Source organism: Eptatretus burgeri, chromosome 4 (genome assembly GCF_056783735.1).
Source record: "Eptatretus burgeri isolate ZD-2024b chromosome 4, Ebu_testis_v1, whole genome shotgun sequence".
NCBI lineage: Eukaryota > Metazoa > Chordata > Myxini > Myxiniformes > Myxinidae > Eptatretus > Eptatretus burgeri.
This window is the reverse complement of record NC_140964.1, coordinates 1,090,031-1,105,826: the sequence shown is the minus strand read 5'-3', so window position 1 is coordinate 1,105,826 and position 15,796 is coordinate 1,090,031. Positions and strand designations below refer to the sequence as shown.

General features: G+C 50.7%; 1 protein-coding gene across 3 annotated transcripts in view; it reads right to left on the bottom strand.

Annotated features, from left to right (window-relative positions):
• Positions 1–2,393: 2,393 nt before the first annotated feature.
• TSN (translin) overlaps positions 2,394–15,796 on the bottom strand; it is a 47,227-nt gene continuing 33,824 nt past the window's right edge. For all 3 annotated transcript variants that reach the window (XM_085876636.1, XM_085876635.1, XM_085876637.1), the window contains exons 5-6: positions 3,097–3,176; positions 2,394–3,001 (exon numbers count right to left, since the gene is read on the bottom strand). In XM_085876636.1, the coding sequence (XP_085732762.1) occupies positions 2,720–3,001; positions 3,097–3,176 (362 nt within the window). In that variant the 3' untranslated portion in view covers positions 2,394–2,719. The remainder of the gene's footprint in view (positions 3,002–3,096; positions 3,177–15,796) is intronic.

Sequence of the window (15,796 nt, the reverse complement as noted above, 5' to 3'; positions counted from 1 at the left end):
TGGTCTGGTGCTCAGCTGATTAATTTTTGGTGGCGATTGGCCTTGACCTTCATGGTTAGCAACTAAGGTCAAACATATTTGACCCCAAGGTCAAATTTTCAAGTTTTAGGAACCATATCGTGTAGTACCTCAAATTGAACACCTCGATGAGTGCTTTCTAGATATGTCAAGCTTGAGACATTATGACGTCATTTGGTGACGTTATGAGGCAAACGCATATTTTTCATGGTTACTCTGTAGAACGATTCTCATCGGAATCTCTCGTAGGCAGATATTCCTCAAGGAGTCGCTCCTGGTGGATAGCAGCTCTGTTCACCTCAGTGTGACCTTAAAGAAGTCACACATGGTCACCTTTTGGCAAGATACGGGTCACCCTGCAGGTGACATTGGTTTATTTTAAATGTTGAAGGCTTCAGACAACATAGTCCTCATCTCAGATCAATTCGGATTTAAACCTGGTCACTCCACCTTGGACATGTTGCTTTTACTCTACCAATGGATGGAGGCCCTCGGTGTCAGGCTTGAGATTATGGCCATTTCTCTGCATATCTGTCAAGAGCATTTGAAGCAGTTGGCCTCCTGCCCTATTCTTCAAACTCTCAACCGATGGAATCCAAGGCCAACTCCACTCTCAGATGACTGACTTCCTCCCTCTCATCGCCAACGTGAAGCTCTTAACGGAACCCTTTCTTCTCTCCCTGTCAAAGCTGGAGTACCTTGGATGACAAATATACTCATTCAAAATACATCACTGCTGCAAAATATCTCTGAACCTCTTTAATCGGAAGAAAAATTTAAAAGCAAAAACGAGGCAGTGTTCTCAGCCACATATTATTCCTAATCTTCATCGATGATCTTGCTGACTGGAAAATCCTATCTCTTTGCTGACGAATCCACTCTGCCTTGACATGCCTCATCCCTCTGACAGACAGGCAGCAGTCTCTTTCCTCTCATCAGACCTTCACAAAATCACAATCTGGTCAAATACTTGCAACATGTCTTTCAATCCTAAGAAATCCCACACACTCACTCTCTCTTGCCAAAAGGACCGCACCGCAAACCTTTACATCGACTTTCTCAATAACCTTCTCAAAGGTTCAGTTACTCAAACTCATAGGTCTCACTCGGTCATAATTGCTCTTGGGTAAGCCACATTTCAAAATTGACCTCCAAAGCCAGATGCCAACTGGGCATCCTCTGTTGTGCAAAGTCCTTAGCACACCTGAGCTTCTATCCACCAACAACCGAGAAGGCTTTCATCCGGAGCTTGATGGAGTACTGCTCTCCCCTCTGCCTCGCATCTTGCTCAGCTTGATGCCGTGGAAACCAAGGCTTTCAAGATCATTGGAATCTCTCGCAATGAAGCTGAGTCCATGGGTCTATCACTTTGCCATCACCAACAAGTCAGTGGTCGCTGTCTTCTTCCACTTCATTTCTGGTCTTGCACCCTCTGCCCTTTCTGTGCTCTGTCCCCTCCTCCCCCAAGTTTCAGCAGAACACACGTGGTCCACCTCCTAAGCAACCCCCTCCTCGTAAAATTGCCTCAATCCAGAATTACTGCTCATCAACACTCATTTCCCACCTGTGGAACCACCTTTTATACTATCTTCAATCTCATTCTTCCCACAGGGTCTTCAAGACAGCTGTTTACAACCATCTCAGGTCATCCTCCATCCAAAGCCATGATCTTTTCTACATTTGTTAAACCACCCCCACCCCTTCCAAAATTTGGCTTATGTATCCATCTTGTCCACCCCTTGTGTTCTCCCCAACCCCTCATCATTACCTGCATCCCTTGTTTGTCTGGCTCTGTCTACCTTCTCACACTGCCATTTCCCCTTTCTCCTGCTGTTCATTTTGTTATGTTGTGTCCTGTTCTCTATGCAAGCATGCACGAGCCTCGACCATGTATTTAAAATAAAACACAAACCGCCATGGGAAGCAAAGTAAAGCAGGTTTTTGGGTATTAGCCCTTAGTCAACGCAAAAGTTGGATATGAGGGTCTACATGTTGTTGGGTGGGAACGTATGGATTCTACATCAAGAGAAACAATACCAGACCCAATATATAAACCGTTCTCCACCTTCACATTTCTCTCTTGCTCTGATGAAGGGGTAATGCCCAAAACTTTAGCTTCACTTAACTTCCCATGATGATTCGTGTGTTCCTTCATTGTTGAACTTGGTTTCCAGCTCCTGACCAGAAGAGCATGCATTCTCTTATAGCGGGTGGCCGACAAAATGATGTCTGCTTTTTATATGCCAATTGTTGATATCATTTCGTCAGCCACCACCCCATATCCACGAAAAAGAACAAAAACGTTTTGCCACATTCGTAAAAACAGAATGGAAAACTTTAACAACAACATCAAGCAAAATGTTTCGACACAGGTGCAAAATTCAAACCATCAAAAGTTTATCCGGTTTTCCGAGTGAGGAGCTATTCACATTATGATATGCTACCCAAAAGCTAGACGTCCAACTGGACTAATTTTTTTGTTTTTCCAGTTTCATTGAGTGGAAATCCAGACTTCAAGTATCGTGAAGAACATGGAAAAGTGTATGCAACACATTCACAAAAATGAATGTTAACCATCAACCCTGACAACCCTTTTTCACCCCTTTCCCCCTGTACATCGGACCGGCTTTTAAGAAACAGAATGCAAAATAAAATTATCAGCATGTGGCAGTAAACGATCACTTAGATAAAACTGTTGAATTCAAGACTTGTCTTCCTCTGACTGGCCTGTGGGATCTGGTCGATCGCCAGTATCCACGGCCTGAGGTTGTCGTCCGGTTGATGCTAACCCTCGTATGGTGACGTCGTAGACAACTTCCTCCACTTTCTTCACATCATACTTTAGCCCATCGTAGCGTTTCCGCAACGCGTCGTTTTTGAGGTTGAGGAGGCGGAAGCCCGAATCCAATTCATTCACGAATGAGGCAATACGTAGTGGTCTGTTGTAGTCTCCAGCTGTCACACTGTTTACCGCTAGCCGCACCTAGATAACATGTGGACATCAAATCATGTTCTGGTTACTTATTTAATTTGCAACATCCAAGTACATACAAAAGCTATTTGTTGCTGAGCACTTACCAGCTCATTTGCCAGAATGAGTAGACCTGACAGGTAGTCATCCAAATCTAGGTGAAATCCTTTTTCTTGCTGAACTTCAACTGCACACAAGAAGAGGTAGAGTATCGCAATTGCTGCTTCATTCACCACCACCACCACGTTTTGGGGTGGGACATTATCACTCGGCATGGGATTTCATTTGGCTGTGTTATAATACAGCGGTGAGGACAGTGTGTGTGTGTGTGTGTGTGTGTGTGTGTGTGTGTGTGTGTGTGTGTGTGTGTGTGTGTGTGTGTGTGTGTGTGTGTGTGTGAGAGAGAGAGAGAGAGAGAGAGAGAGAGAGAGAGAGAGAGAGAGAGAGAGAGAGAGAGAGAGAGAGAGAGAGAGAGAGAGAGAGAGAGAGAGAGAGAGAGAGAGAGAGAGAGAGAGAGAGAGAGAGAGAGAGAGAGAGAGAGAGAGAGAGAGAGAGAGAGAGAGAGAGAGAGAGCGAAAGAGAGAGAGAGAGAGACAGAGAGAGAGAGAGAGAGAGGAAGAGAGAGAGAGAGAGAGAGAGATATATATATATATATATAGATATATATATATATATATATATATATATATATATATATATATATATATATATATATATATATATATATATATATATATAGCTGGGCATAGCATGGCTGCACAGGAAAGGGGTGGTAAATGCAGCATACAAAATTACGCACTCCAAGAACAACGACTCCACCTGTTTAAATCTATACTAATAAATGGCAGTGTGTGTGAGAGTATACTGTGCCTCTTCTTGTGTTCAGTTGAAGTTCAGCAAGAAAATGTGTGCGTGTGTGTCACTGTGTGTGTGTGTGTGTCACTGTGTGTGTGTGTGTGTGTGTGTGTGTGTGTGTGTGTGTGTGTGTGTGTGTGTGTGTGTGTGTGTGTGTGTGTGTGTGTGTGTGTGTGTGTGTGTGTGTGTGTCCTCCATAACTCCAATACCATGAAACCTAGCAGCCTGAAACTTTACATGAAAACTAAGGGAACTCCAAGGAAGTGCAAGAATGAAAACTGGGTGTTTGGGTTCATTAAAACATCCCTTTTGAAGAGAATTAACGACCTTATCAGGCGCATCTTCGGACACCTCGCTCCCTCAACGCTGCTTAAGGCGCATGTGACCTCAGTAACCTCACTGGGGTCCTAATTCGTTGGAACAGGCCACAATGGTTCATTAACAAAAAAGCGTTCAAAATGTTTTTATTCACTTTCCTCACTCACATCATCGTAAGCCTCATCTACATACCTATGAATCGTTGTATACGTCGCTTTTGTAACTGCTATGGTTTTCAAATTCGGAGCTCAGAGCGATTTCATACATTATTCTGTATGATGTGATTTTCCATGATCTACTCTCACGGACTAATTAAAGTATATCATCGACATACACGATGAGCTTGGAGGATCAGATCATGTGGACGATATAACATAACTCGAAATCTGGAGTGAAATCTGAAAATGTGAAGAAATCAGAGGCTTCGTTTTTTTGTGGGTATGTGCCATTACCAATCAGCTTGCTATCGCTTGCCAAGCCAGCCATTCCTTATCAACCATTTAACTGGAGTGCTTAAGACACATGCCAAGCGCGCCCTCCACTACCACAGTTGATGGTGCAGTTCGTGCTCGCGTCCCGATCGGGATGTACAGTCGGCAGTTGCTACAAGGTAGTGGTACATGGAACATACGAGTAGATTTGGATCTGTAAGGGACTCTCCGTGTGTGTGTGCGCGTGCGCGCGTGTGCCTGCATGCCTGATTACAGGCACCGTAGTGGCAAAGTTTCATTCCGTATCTTATGATGATGTGTGGTGGAGGTTTTAACATTTAAACTCAACAGCGTGCGAGTGATCACATTTTCCTTTGCCCTCGTGATTTTCTAAAGAATTTGTTATTTTATATGACTCGGGTATTCCCTATAAGAGTTGCATAGTTTCTCTTTGTGAGTTGCAAAGCAAAATATATTTGATGAACGAGGTACTCGACCGTGCTATACATGGGAATGGCTGGACAGCCGGTTCGTGAAGGATTTGGGCAAGAAATGACGAAACTACAAACGTTGAATCTGAATGTCATGGGTGGAACCCCTCATACGATTTCCTCATTCTGTTTTACACTCAATCTCTCTACATTTTCATTCCACACAGCATCAATCCAATCACAAATTATTACCATATCATTAATATAACAAAATATGATATTACTAGTTAACATGAGTGAGTTAAACGATGAGAAACGCCATTCTGATCTTACATCCGGATCGGGAGCAGCTTCGTACGGATGATAGAAAGTCAAAATCATAATTGTATCGAGGTATTTATGAAACCTCCCCACTCACCTCAAGACACCGGCTGAGACCCAAAATCGTCCCACAGAAGGTTTGGCAAGACTAGCCCCAAAACTGAGTGAGTAGTTCAGGGACAGACGGGCAGACAGACACTCCTGCTTCCTAATACAGAAAACACCCGATTTCTAAGCTGTTCGTCACGTTAACGGGTTTTCTAAATTGCAGAACCAAATTTTTTTTTCCACCCGTCACACGACTATTATGATTGTGTGTGTGTGTGTGTGTGTGTGTGTGTGTGTGTGTGTGTGTGTGTGTGTGTGTGTGTGTGTGTGTGTGTGTGTGTGTGTGTGTGTGTGTGTGTGTGTGTGTGTTTCAATAAGCATAACATATTGTTGTGGTTGACAAAATTCGCAAACCACCATTTAGGTCCCTCAGGTGAGATATCTCTGTAAGTATATGTGTAGTTAGGCCCAAACCCGTTGTTTAGAGGGAATAAATGTCATTCATGCGGGCTGCGACCCTTCTAGATAGCCGTTTTTCTTTTACTATCTTTATTTTGGACCAGCCGCCATTACTACCACCACCAACCACGTCTCAACAGCCATCACACAACAACCACCAACCGCAACGCCGCTTCACAACAACAGCCACGACCTTTACCGTCACAACTCGCCCTCGCAACCATCGCATCACCACCATTCCCACGCCGCTTGTGGGCACCGATACTGGACTCGTGCAGGGCGCGCACCGAGCAGGGGTGCAAAAGCGCCGGCCTTTCCGAAGAAAACGGATCAAAAACGACTCACGCCCACTTCTGTTCCGTCCTATCGGCGAGCGTGGGGCGATTTGGCCCCAGCTCCAGGGGCGTTGGAGTGTGGTCGCTATATGCAAATTCATGGATCAAAAAGCATTCACGCCCACCTTTCCTCGGTCCAATGGGGAGCCAGTTAGAGGTGAAGGGTCGGAGGTAAAGGGTCGAAGGTGAAGGAGCGAGGCCACGGGGCATATAAGGGGCTGCGTTCGTCAGTCAAGGCAGTTAAGAGTTCGGAGGGGAGAGAGTTAAGAGTTCGGAGTCAGTGAAGAGTTGGGACGAGTCAAGAGAGGAGTCGGAGAAGGCAGTTGGACGGAGCTGTGGAGAGGTGGCGGCGGCGAAGGCGGTCGAGGGGGTGCTCGTGTCGGAGTCGGGGAGCTGCGGAGGGAGAGGCCGGCGGCGCGACCGAGGTCGTGGTGGAGACGCTCGTCGCGGGACCCGAGACAGGGAGATATCCTCCTTCCCCCGAGCATCAACAACCCCCTCCTGTTTCCCCCCGCGCTGAGATAGTGCGAGAAGGGGGCCCCGTTCCCACCCCATACCAGGCAGTCCCAGCGAGGCCCGCGGAGTCGGGGCGCCAGCGCCATTTTGCGGCTCATCACCAGACGGGTAGGCTCGACGTGGTCTCGGCCCCAGGCCGTCTGCCCCCTCATCCTTGAGGGTGGTCCTTTTCTTTTGCTTTGAGTGTATGTGTTGTCGGCGCCGTCTGTGAAGTAAAACTGTATAAGTGTTGCCATGTGCTCGGTAGTCGGTTAGATCTGCATTGTTGCATTTGCTTTTTGTGCATTATTGTGTTTCTTCTTCTTCTTTTACATTTGCTTTTGGTGTAATTGTATATGTGTGCTTTCCGTTCATCGCGAAATAAATGTGCTTTATGTTGAACTGTTTTCCCGTTTAGCTTCGTCTTTTCCTCTATTGAATCTCCATCTTACTTCACGTAAAGGGTTGGTCGTGGGCTAAAACGCCCGATAATTAATCGAACCGTCGAGGCCGACGATAACACCGCTCGGTTATCCCGATAGTACGGAACGGGTCGCTTAAAGTGGCCCGTGTCCGAAGTCGACCTGCGGCGAGGTGCGATCGCCCGGTCTACCCTCCGTGTGGGTACTTAGGTAGGTCGAATTTGGCGAGCAACCCTATCCCACGCGGGGGCCGATTGGCACGATCGTGGTGAGGCCGAAAGGTCCACCCGTGACTAGTTCCCGGCGTTAGTCCGAGAGGGTCACGACGGGATTGTCCGTCCGGTGGGCGACGTGCCGCGATTCGAGTTACGTGGCCGCTCGCACGCCGGCGGGCGCGAATCTGCAACACTGGTGTCAGGTCGTGCGATATAAACTCATCGCCCTCCTCGCAGCACTGGTATCGGAGAACGGGAAAACGGGCTCTCCTGTCTCCAGCTAAATTCACGGGAATCGGTCCAGGGGTGAGAGGAGCGACCCCCGATTCCCTCCAAATTACGAGCGAGCTAAATTAACCCTTTACGAGAAGCAAGATGGCGTCTCAAGGCGAGCGGGAGCCGGGGGTATTAGAAATGGATGTAGAATGTGTAGAATCCATGGTCCAGGATGAAAACCCCGTGCAGGAAATGTTGATTGTGCAGGAACATGAACTCCCCCAACTGAGCCCAGAGCCCGAAATAGGTGCGGCAGCGGCCGCGGTGTATGACACCTCCCCCCCCCTCTCCACCAAAACCCCCCGATCCTTGCCGAAACGGCTCACCCAAGCGCACCCGACATGGCCCGGCTATGCGCCATGCTGGCAGGAATCAGTGGGGAAATGCACGAAATGAAAACGAAGATGGATACAAACACAAATGAAATGAAAAACGAAATGAAAGGCATGAACAAGCAAATGAAGGAAGAAATGAAGGAGCTGCGGGGTGAGACGCAGAACATGGGCCGAAGCCTGCAGGCGGGCATGAAGGCAGTGACCAGGGAGCTTAAAATGGCGACTCCACGTGTGGGAGCGAACGAGCTGGGAGGGGGTGCAACGGCTGTCGGGCCCGCGGTGGAGGCGGGTGAAAAAATAATTCGGGGGACGTGTTGGGCGAGGGTCGTGACGGTAACCGAGAGGGACAAACTAATTGGGGTGACGGAGACGTGCACGAGGGAGATAAGGGAAGAGACGGAAATAATAGTTGAGACAAGGGAGGTAAAGGGTGAAGAAGTGACTGAGTTGGCAGAGACACGGGAGATGGGAACGATAGAGGGAAGACTACACGATGAAGACGGGGTAAGTGACGCACACACACACACACACACACACACACGGAGGTAGTGGAGGATAATGGGGGTGAGCTCGCGGAGCGTGTGGAGACCCGGTGCGAGCAGCTGGAGGGCCTCCTCCAGGAACGAGGGGAGGGAGTATGCCCCCTTGAGGCGAGTCACGACCAGGTGAGTTCGGTCGTGCTTTGCGAGTTCGAGGGGAGGAGTGCTGTGGACAGGTGCACGGAGAGCTTGGGGGGTATAGAGGCCCCGGAGACCCTTGTGGGGACACGAATCCCCAGTGTGGTTGTTCCTGTGTGTGTGGTGCAAGGTGTGAGTGCGTCTCCGTGTGTGGAAGCGACCCCGTGTGTGAGTGGTGTGGTGGCGATTGTGCCGGAGTACGTGCTTCCCAGCACGCCGTGTGTAAAAGGGGCACCGCAAGTGGAAGAGGCCGTGTGTGTGGATGAAACGGCCAGTATGGATGAAACACCGCGGTTGAGTGCCCCCGCGTGTGTGAGTGAGGCACGGTGTATGAGTGAGGCACGGTGTGTGGATGAGGAACCGCGGGTGAGTGCCCCCGCGTGTGTGAGTGGTGTGGTTTGTGTGAGGGAAATGGCATGAGTGAGTGGAAGGCCACGAGTGAGTGGAGCCACGTGTGCGAGGGAGATGGCATGCGTGAGTGAACGGCCGAGTGCAAGGGAGACCGTGTGTGTGAGAGAGCGGTATGTAAGGGAGATGTCGGTGGGCATGTGTGAACATGCAGCCGCGTCTCCCGGTGTGAGTTTAATGGTGAGGTGTGTTAGCGTCGTAACACGCGGGAGTGCGTGTGTCGAATGGCGACGACGGCGACATGTGAGGAAAGAAAGCCGGGTTGCGGCTGTAGTTGTTTCGGGGACCGTGCCGGGTTCACCCAGCAGTGAGCACGAGGTCCGTGCTGTGCAACGCACGAGGCCCCCACGTGCTCGCTTGCGAGAGTGAAGTCCCAGTCCGGAAACGCACGCGGTGGATTTGCCGATCCCGCGGACGGACAAAGTTTAGGCAGGATAATGGATTTGGACCGGACGGGTTCTCCACGCGATCGTGTGTGTTAAGCTCCAACGGGCAAAGCACATGTGTTCGCGTGGGGAACCCCTCGAGACGTGGGGCTTGTGTTTTTTTGTTTTTTTTTTATTCGCACGGTGACGTCATGGCTGCACGTGGAGTTGGAATCCGGCAGGAGGGGTATCCCTGCCGGATGGTACCGTCCAAGGAGGGACGAGGAACACGTGCAGCTGCATGACGTCACAGGCAGGTGCAAAGTGCGCGAGCTGTGAGTTGCCGCGCTGGTGATGCGCATGTAAAAAGAGAAAAAAAAAACAGGCCTCACTTTCGGGTGCACAGGATTCCCGGGCAAGGGGTGGAAGACCCCCTTACCAGGGCACAGGATTCCTGGGCAAGGGGTGGAAGACCCCCCTTACCAGGGCACAGGATGGAAACTAGTTAGGGGGAAGGGTTAGCTTAGTTAGACCGACTTCATGGGGCAGGGGTAAGTCCTCATGGAGTCCGTGGAATGGATTAGTTAGAGGGATTGTAGCGAGATTTAGGTTGGGAAATTGATTAATGGGATTATTTGGAGACAGTGACAGACAGTGAATGTGTAGTGGGGACGTAGCTTAGCTACGTAGGTTAAAAGGAACGTGCTGTAGTTTAAGGGACGACGTGGGAGCACGAGTTAGTTAGGGGAGGTAGTTAGAAGGATGGCAGAGTTCAGCGGTGTGTGTGTTGAAAAGTTGTGAGGTGAGTACATGATGAGTGAGTGAGGCCAGCGGGTCTGTGTGAGTGGAGCGAATGGGGAATGCATGGTGCGATGAGTGATTGGGGGGAGGAGTGACTCCCGCCCAAGGGACCCCGGGGTCAGTGTGGAGTGAGTTAGGGGGTTAGTCAAATTTACAAAATGGAGGTCGTTTTGTTGTTGGTGGGAGTGTAGGCTCGAAACCCGTTTGGAGGGGTGCAGGAGCCCTGTTGACGGGCTGGGAGCGTGGCTGCGAAAAGTGAGTATCGCTGAGTGGGTACCCCGGGCACCAGGCAAGTCGGCCGTGGTAGGCCAAGGGCCCATGGGGGGCCGGGATAGCGTAGTGGGCACGGGTGCGCCTGCTTGGTGCGGGGGCCCGGGGCGCCATTAGCCGCGTGGGCAGTGTTGTGGGCACGGGTGACCCTCGGAAAGGGGCCTGGGAAGCCAGCCTGCCACGTGTGCGTTTCAGGGGAGGTGCCATGGGGGGCACTCCCCGGTGTTTAGGGAGCTGGTAGGCTCGGAGGCAGTGTAGTGCCCGGGGGTGCCATAGCGGGAGATTCGGCAGAGGGTCGTGCCTGCCAAAGGGAGCCACGTGTCCCAGCCATGAGACCGTGTGAGGGCACAGAGAGAAAATTGGGGGGCGAGGCCCGAAATTGTGAGGACACCAACACAGGCGATGGGAATCTGGGTTGTTAGAACCAATAGTTTAAGCGAGAGGCGCTTGTTGAAAGCCCCGGGGTAGTTTAACAGTTAAATGGTTAGGGTAGATAGGAAGTGTACCCCTCCGCACCATCCATCCCCTCGCTCTCGTTGTGGGCCGCTGGACCCACTTTGTGTTATAGATCGCTGAAGTCTGGGGAGGCCATTCTGAGGCTTGAGTTGGGCCTCGACACAGGACGCTAGCTCTCCCTTCTTCCCCTCCGGGAAGGGAACGTAGGGGTTGGGAGTAGGCTAGGTGACAGGATAGGTTAGCCGAACAAGGACAGTAAAGGGGGTTAGGGGACGGTTTATAGTGGGGAAGTAAAAAAATAAAAGAAAATAAGTTGGGGCTAAATTGGGGTTTGACAAATTAAGGGAGTGGGTATGTACAGTGACAGGCAAAGGCGATAGGTGGGAGGGAGACAGGTAGGTAGGTCCGAGCCCGCCTTCCGAGTGGCCAGAACCACTGCACTCCCTCCACCAACCTCCACTGAACGGCAAAGGCTGGCCAGCTTCATCTGCTGGCTGCGTTGCTGCAAGGCAAAGGCCGGCCCACTTCATCGGTATCTGTTGTTTTGCTGCAAGGCCTGTGCCGGCTGGATCGTCTGCAGCTGCTTTGCTGCAAGGCCTGTGCCGGCTGGATTGTCTGCAGCTGCTTTGCTGCAAGGCCTGTGCCGGCTGGATCGTCTGCAGCTGCTGTGCTGCAAGGCCTGTGCCGGCCGGATCGTCTGCAGCTGTTTTCTGCAAGGCCTGTGCCGGCCAGTTCGTCTGCCGGCTGTGTTTGCCTGCAGCGGCCTTCTTCTGCAGGCTGTGGTTGCCTGCTCACCTTTGCCAAGCCATGCCCACTGCCCCTGTTCACCAGCCCCGTTCAATTTTTGCTTTGCCCCCCCCCCCCTGTTCATTGCCACGTGCGCCAGGATCAGAAAGCAACAGTTTGCAAGCTGCAAGAACTGCCCTGTTGGCAGCTACAACACGGGCCTGCAGTGGCGGCCCGTGCACCGTGTTTGCGTGCATCCATTCATCCATCCATTCGTTGTGCTCATTGCGTGTGCCACTTGAGCTGGCACGGAGACTACGTTTGTGTAGCCCATGCACCGTTGTGGTTCACTGCGTTCAGTTCAAAAGGGAAGGCCTTGGACTGCGTGTGAGCAGCCGGCCACGCTCCCTGTCACCTGCATTGTTTGAGTCAGAGACTGCATGCGAGCAGCCTGGCTCCCTGTTAACTGCTTTCTTTTTGCAGAGTTCAGTGATCCTGGGCCATGGTTTAGTGTAAAATTTGTAAGTTAAGGTAAGATGTACTGTAAATATGAGTGCGCCCCCGGCATGTATGTCTTAGCGCCGGCAATTTTATTTAAGTCGTCCGTGTGAGTGAGTTTGTTTAGGTAGTTACTCAGCCCTCAGGTTATTTATTTTGGGGACACGAATACCATGAATGTCGCACTCAGGGATCCGTAGGTAAAATGTACTAGGGGAAAACTACACATGATGGCACATGAAAATTTGACGACTCGGGACGAGTCTGTAAAAAGGGGAGGGGGTAGTGTTGTGGTTGACGAAATTCGCAAACCACCATTCAGGTCCCTTAGGTGAGATATCACTGTAAGTATATGTGTAGTTAGGCTCAAACCCGTTGTTTCGAGGGAATAAATGTCATTCATGAGGGCTGCGACCCTTCTGGATAGCCGTTTTTCTTTTACTATCTTTATTTTGGACCAGCCGCCATTACTACCACCACCAACCACGTCTCAACAGCCATCACACAACAACCACCAACCGCAACGCCGCTTCATAACAACAGCCACGACCTTTACCGTCACAACTCGCCCTCGCAACCATCGCATCACCACCATTCCCACGCCGCTTGTGGGCACCGATACTGGACTCGTGCAGGGCGCGCACCGAGCAGGGGTGCAAAAGCGCCGGCCTTTCCGAAGAAAACGGATCAAAAACGACTCACGCCCACTTCTGTTCCGTCCTATCGGCGAGCGTGGGGCGATTTGGCCCCGCCTCCAGGGGCGTTGGAGTGTGGTCGCTATATGCAAATTCATGGATCAAAAAGCATTCACGCCCACCTTTCCTCAGTCCAATGGGGAGCCAGTTAGAGGTGAAGGGTCGGAGGTAAAGGGTCGAAGGTGAAGGAGCGAGGCCACGGGGCATATAAGGGGCTGCGTTCGTCAGTCAAGGCAGTTAAGAGTTCGGAGGGGAGAGAGTTAAGAGTTCGGAGTCAGTGAAGAGTTGGGACGAGTCAAGAGAGGAGTCGGAGAAGGCGGTTGGACGGAGCTGTGGAGAGGTGGCGGCGGCGAAGGCGGTCGAGGGGGTGCTCGTGTTGGAGTCGGGGAGCTGCGGAGGGAGAGGCCGGCGGCGCGACCGAGGTCGTGGTGGAGACGCTCGTCGCGGGACCCGAGACAGGGAGATATCCTCCTTCCCCCGAGCATCAACAACCTCCTCCTGTTTCCCCCCGTGCTGAGATAGTGCGAGAAGGGGGCCCGTTCCCACCCCATACCAGGCAGTCCCAGCGAGGCCCGCGGAGTCGGGGCGCCAGCGCCATTTTGCGGCTCATCACCAGACGGGTAGGCTCGACGTGGTCTCGGCCCCAGGCCGTCTGCCCCCTCATCCTTGAGGGTGGTCCTTTTCTTTTGCTTTGAGTGTATGTGTTGTCGGCGCCGTCTGTGAAGTAAAACTGTATAAGTGTTGCCGTGTGCTCGGTAGTCGGTTAGATCTGCATTGTTGCATTTGCTTTTTGTGCATTATTGTGTTTCTTCTTCTTCTTTTACATTTGCTTTTGGTGTAATTGTATATGTGTGCTTTCCGTTCATCGCGAAATAAATGTGCTTTATGTTGAACTGTTTTCCCATTTCGCTTCGTCTTTTCCTCTATTGAATCTCCATCTTACTTCACGTAAAGGGTTGGTCGTGGGCTAAAACGCCCGATAATTAATCGAACCGTCGAGGCCGACAATAACACCGCTCGGTTATCCCGATAGTACGGAACGGGTCGCTTAAAGTGGCCCGTGTCCGAAGTCGACCTGCGGCGAGGTGCGATCGCCCGGTCTACCCTCCGTGTGGGTACTTAGGTAGGTCGAATTTGGCGAGCAACCCTATCCCACGCGGGGGGCCGATTGGCACGATCGTGGTGAGGCCGAAAGGTCCACCCGTGACTAGTTCCCGGCGTTAGTCCGAGAGGGTCACGACGGGATTGTCCGTCCGGTGGGCGACGTGCCGCGATTCGAGTTACGTGGCCGCTCGCACGCCGGCGGGCGCGAATCTGCAACAATATTCTTTCTACTAACTCCCCCCCTCTCTCTCTATCTTTGTCCCATCCTCACTCCACCCCTTGCTGATACAATGCAGTACCCTCCTCCCACACCTTTCTCTCTCACTACCCTCCTCTATAAATATATATTGTTGCGGTTCTCAGAACCGCATGCATACAACAGATAGTTGTCCCGAGTCAGTTATGCCATTAATATACTTGCAGATAGACCCCTTCCTTTTGTGTAGTGGGAGGACAAGGGAGTGCGTTGCGATGGGCTATTAGTTAGGATTATTAAATCATTTTTACCTTCGCATTCTGCGAAAGGTTATGTTTTGGTCGGCGTGTTTTTATTTATTTATTTATTTATTTGTAATCTTGTGATTCGTATAACTCAAAAAGTATTAAACCGAATTGCATGAAATTTGGTGGGATGATTGGTTATTAACCAGGAAGTATTCGATTAGATTTTGGGATTGTTCGGGTCAAAGGTCAAGGTCAAGGTCACGAAAAGGTCAAAATAGTCTTTTTATGATAACACGGTCAATTTTTATTCAATTTGCATGCAACTAACGCCAAAATGTTCAGAATTCAACGCCTCATCTTGTGATATGCAATATGACACAATGACACCCATACTTTTGTTACCGGTTAGGGGTCAAAGGTCAGGGGGGTCACGACCTTGAAAAATATGCGGTTTTTGTCATAACGCGGTCAATTCTTGTCCGCTTTACATGAACCCAGCACCAAAATGTTCAGAATTTAATGCCCAATCTTGTGACACAATGACGTCATAACACATGTCACCGGTTGGGGTAAAATGTCGGGGGGGGGGGGGTCACGCCCTTGAAAAATATGCGGTTTTCGGCATAACTCAGTCAATTCTTATTCGATTTGCATGGAACCAGCATCAAACGAGATTACCTTCTCTTGTTGAAATAGTGTATTCACCGAGCTTGCGAGTGAAGACTCGCCAAAACGACGTGAGTTGATTGTTGTTTAGTCCGTAGCCCCCGAAAGTCGGGGGGGGTCATGACATTATAGATATGTGGTTTGTGTCATAAGACCATTCATATGAAACCAGTTCCCCACACTCATACCAAGAACAAAAAAGTAGTGGCGGCGAAGGTATGCGCTCTATGAGTGCCCGTTCTAGTTCCCTATTATTTTATTCCCACCTTTTCTTTTCTGAGGTAAATCTGCCTCGCTTGCCCCTCGTCTCGCTTACCACAGCATGACAACCCACGGTACCCTCCCCAACGATCACTTCTGAGGCGTATGTTGGTGTTGGCTCAGTGGTTAGGGTGGCGGCTTGGGATCCTAGGGTCATGAGTTCAAGCCCCGTCGGCCGCTGAATTAATACACCAGGGGTTTGACTCAGCCTGTCATCCTTCTGAGGTCGGCGAAATGAGTACCAGTTCCAGTGGGTGTACTGGTAGAGGGGCACTGCATCAGCGACACAGTCGCGCTTCAAGAAATGATAGCTACCCTGGCAGCTAAGCTGCCATACGACCACCACCACCACTTCTGAGGCAAAATCCCGACGTGCACTTTGGGCTGGACTAGCGCCTTGAGCTTCCACCATCGACCCGAAACCAGACAAGTGTGACGAGTGATGTACGCTTTTGCACCCAGGTGGGTGAGCTGTGCCCGGCCCAGACTGACGGG